The sequence below is a fragment of the Haliaeetus leucocephalus genome, unplaced genomic scaffold (genome assembly GCF_000737465.1).
Source record: "Haliaeetus leucocephalus isolate CR32 unplaced genomic scaffold, Haliaeetus_leucocephalus-4.0 Scaffold162, whole genome shotgun sequence".
NCBI classification, from domain to species: domain Eukaryota; kingdom Metazoa; phylum Chordata; class Aves; order Accipitriformes; family Accipitridae; genus Haliaeetus; species Haliaeetus leucocephalus.
This window is the reverse complement of record NW_010972598.1, coordinates 5,292,662-5,295,474: the sequence shown is the minus strand read 5'-3', so window position 1 is coordinate 5,295,474 and position 2,813 is coordinate 5,292,662. Positions and strand designations below refer to the sequence as shown.

The 2,813-nt window shown below is 48.1% G+C and overlaps 1 protein-coding gene across 1 annotated transcript in view; it reads right to left on the bottom strand.

Annotated features, from left to right (window-relative positions):
• Positions 1-1,572: 1,572 nt before the first annotated feature.
• LOC104828942 (interferon regulatory factor 2-binding protein 2) overlaps positions 1,573-2,813 on the bottom strand; it is a gene marked incomplete at its 5' end in the record, with an annotated part of 1,653 nt that continues 412 nt past the window's right edge. Inside the window, one exon of the mRNA XM_010562950.1 lies at positions 1,573-2,784. Coding sequence (XP_010561252.1) covers positions 2,069-2,784 — 716 coding nt within the window. The remainder of the gene's footprint in view (positions 2,785-2,813) is intronic.

Genomic DNA, 2,813 nt, shown 5'->3' with positions numbered 1-2,813 from the left:
GACTATAGGTATAAGTTTTAAAGCGTAATATTGACTCAATGAATTTGTTTATCATGCAAGTCTTACCTAATATTACATTGACCTGTAATATGGAACACAATGTAGTGGGTGTGCTCATTAAACACTTCATAAAAAATTACTGTGCATGTGCAGTTCTGATCTTCAAATACTAATCATGACCATTTCTTTTTTTTTTTAGAAGAAAAAAGAAAAGTAGTCTTCCAAAAAAGATCTACTCTGCATTAAATTGCAGTCTGAACATCATCACAATAAGAACAGTTGACTAAAAAGCACCCAAAATTCTTCAAATTATAGTCGGCTGAACAGACTTTTCCTCCTCCTCTTCCGATACTGAAAGTGTTTATTAGCCCGTCCCCGGGAAGGGACGACCTCGCCACCCTTTTGCTCAGAAACAACCACTTATAACTGAGTTATAAACACCTCGACAGAAGGGCTCGTACAGCTGCAGCGTTGCCAACAAACTATAAACAGCACAAAAACATCACTATAAGACTCGAACTATTTCTAGTAACCAATGATTTATTGATTTTAGAAGTCTGCTTGGTGATGCAGAAGCGTGATCAAAAGAAGTGGCTTTACAAAAGAGTTCTCCAAAGTAGCTTAAAAGGCAGGGCCAGGGCCATTATGTGCAGCCCTAATTGCTTTCATTTCAACCAGTTTATATTTTCATTTTCAAAGAATAGCAGTAGGTTTGTTTCAAGCACACGTAATAAGGAAATTACAGGTTTCCTCCACCCACATTTGGGCTGTCACTGATATGCCCGCAGGCAATCTGGCAGAGCCTCAGTCACTGCTGTCACTGTACCACACCGTACCTGCCACTACTTGGAAATACCGGGTCAGCGGTAGTAACAAACAGCAACAGCACTACAGGTGACTGATAAGCAAACTCAAAGTCCACCTGCACTATCTGAAAATCAAAGTAAAATTAAAAAAAAAAAAAAAAAAAGAAAAAAACAAAAACCAGTCTCTCCCCCACCTCCCCAGCTTTGTCCAAAGACACAAAAGCCCCAGAAGTGACGCTGAAGACCTTCAAAGATGGCAGTGCTACGTTGGCACCTTTGCCAATCGTATAATTAAGTTTTTTATCATAATTCCACATTATGGTATGTAATTGGTGAATAAATGCAGTTTTGTAATCTTACACTGATCACGTGAACTGCGGTCAATTTTGCCTTAAGAAAGGAAAAAAAAACCAAAAAACAAAAAACCAACCAAAACACACCAAACCAAAACCAAACCAACCCAGAACTCCCTAACTCAACAGCGCCTCTCGGACACCTCTCCACATCCTACTCCGGAGGCAACTTCCCTTGAGAAACACAGAGGAATTTAGGACTGGATCTGGCGGATCTGCCATCGCAACCCGAGCCGCGCGTTTCTGGGAAAAAGCCCTCCTGCTCCCTAAGCTCGCCTGGCCGGCGGGATGGCAAAGGGCATCCCCGCCTTGGCTAGCCACTCTTCTCCCCAACCGCCTCAGACCAAGCCTGCATGCGACCAGCTCTACAGGACAGGGGCCAGGAATAAGGAATCACAGACAGTAAGGCAATCTTTACAATGTCAGAAAGTGTATTTGGCATTTAAAAAAAAAAAAAGAAAAAAGAAAAAAAAAAGAAACAAGTGCATACAAATACAGCTAGAAGCATTTCTGTTTTGCCAAGTGCTCTCTAAAAAAAGCAGCGCAAGTCACAGCCTACATTGAACAGTAACTGTCACCAGGGAAGCACAACAAATAGTTGCTATAACAAAAGGGAAAAAAAGGAAAGAAACAAAAAACAAAACGAAAAAAAACCCAAAACAAAAAAAAGGAAAAAAAGGAGAAGAATTAGAAGAAATGCCTTTATAATAAGTACATACCTTTTGTCTTCAAAAAATATAGAAACACAATGTATTCAAAAAAATCAAAATTATACAGCCATGTTTATGAAGTCTACATTTCCCTTGTCTTGGAGATATATATATATATTTATATATATATATTTATAGATATGTACAGAATTCGAGCAGTTCGAGTTCAAGGTGGCGGCGGGCGGCGGGAGCGGGCCAGTCACGAGTCCCTCTCCTTTTTCACTTTCACGTCTCCGGCCAGGATGGTGGCGATCTCCCCCTGCATGAAGGCCCAGGGGACGTTGGAGCCGACCAGGGGACACTTCTCCCCGCTGGGACAATACACCTCCCCGCTGGCTCCCTGCTGCTTGATGCTCTGCCGGGAGCAGGGGAAGCAGAACTTGTGGGAGGGGACGGAGGGGCACTGCACGAAGTGGGTGTCCTCCAGGCGCTCGTGGCAGAGGGTACAACACAACGGGACGCTGGCGGCGAGGGACGAGTCCGGCAGGCTGGCGGGGTGGACGGGCTCCAGCCCGCCCGCCGCGGTGGCCCCCTGGCCCGGCACCTCCCTGCCGGGGCCCAGCCTTCTTTGGTTCATGGCGGAGGGCGAGGGGGGGCTGCTGCTGTTCCTCCGCGTGGTGGAGTGGACCTGGTTGGCGTCTTTGGAGGCGTGGTTGCCCCCGGCATTGTCCGCCACCAAAATGAGGGCGGCCATGGGCGACTGGCCGTTCTGGGCCGCCTCGGGCGGCGTGGTCCGGTTGGAGTGGGGCGAGGCGGTGGGCGGCGGGGGCGACATGAAGGGGGTGGCCGTCAGCGGCAGCTTCATCCCTTCCGACGAGGTGGGCAGCCAGGGCTGCACCTCCCCGTTGATCTTCGGGGGGCCCGCCTCGCCCTCCGGCTCGGGGGAAGGCTTCCTCTTCCGGGCGGCCCGGGCCCCTGCAGAGGCAGAGGGGAGGAGGAGGAGG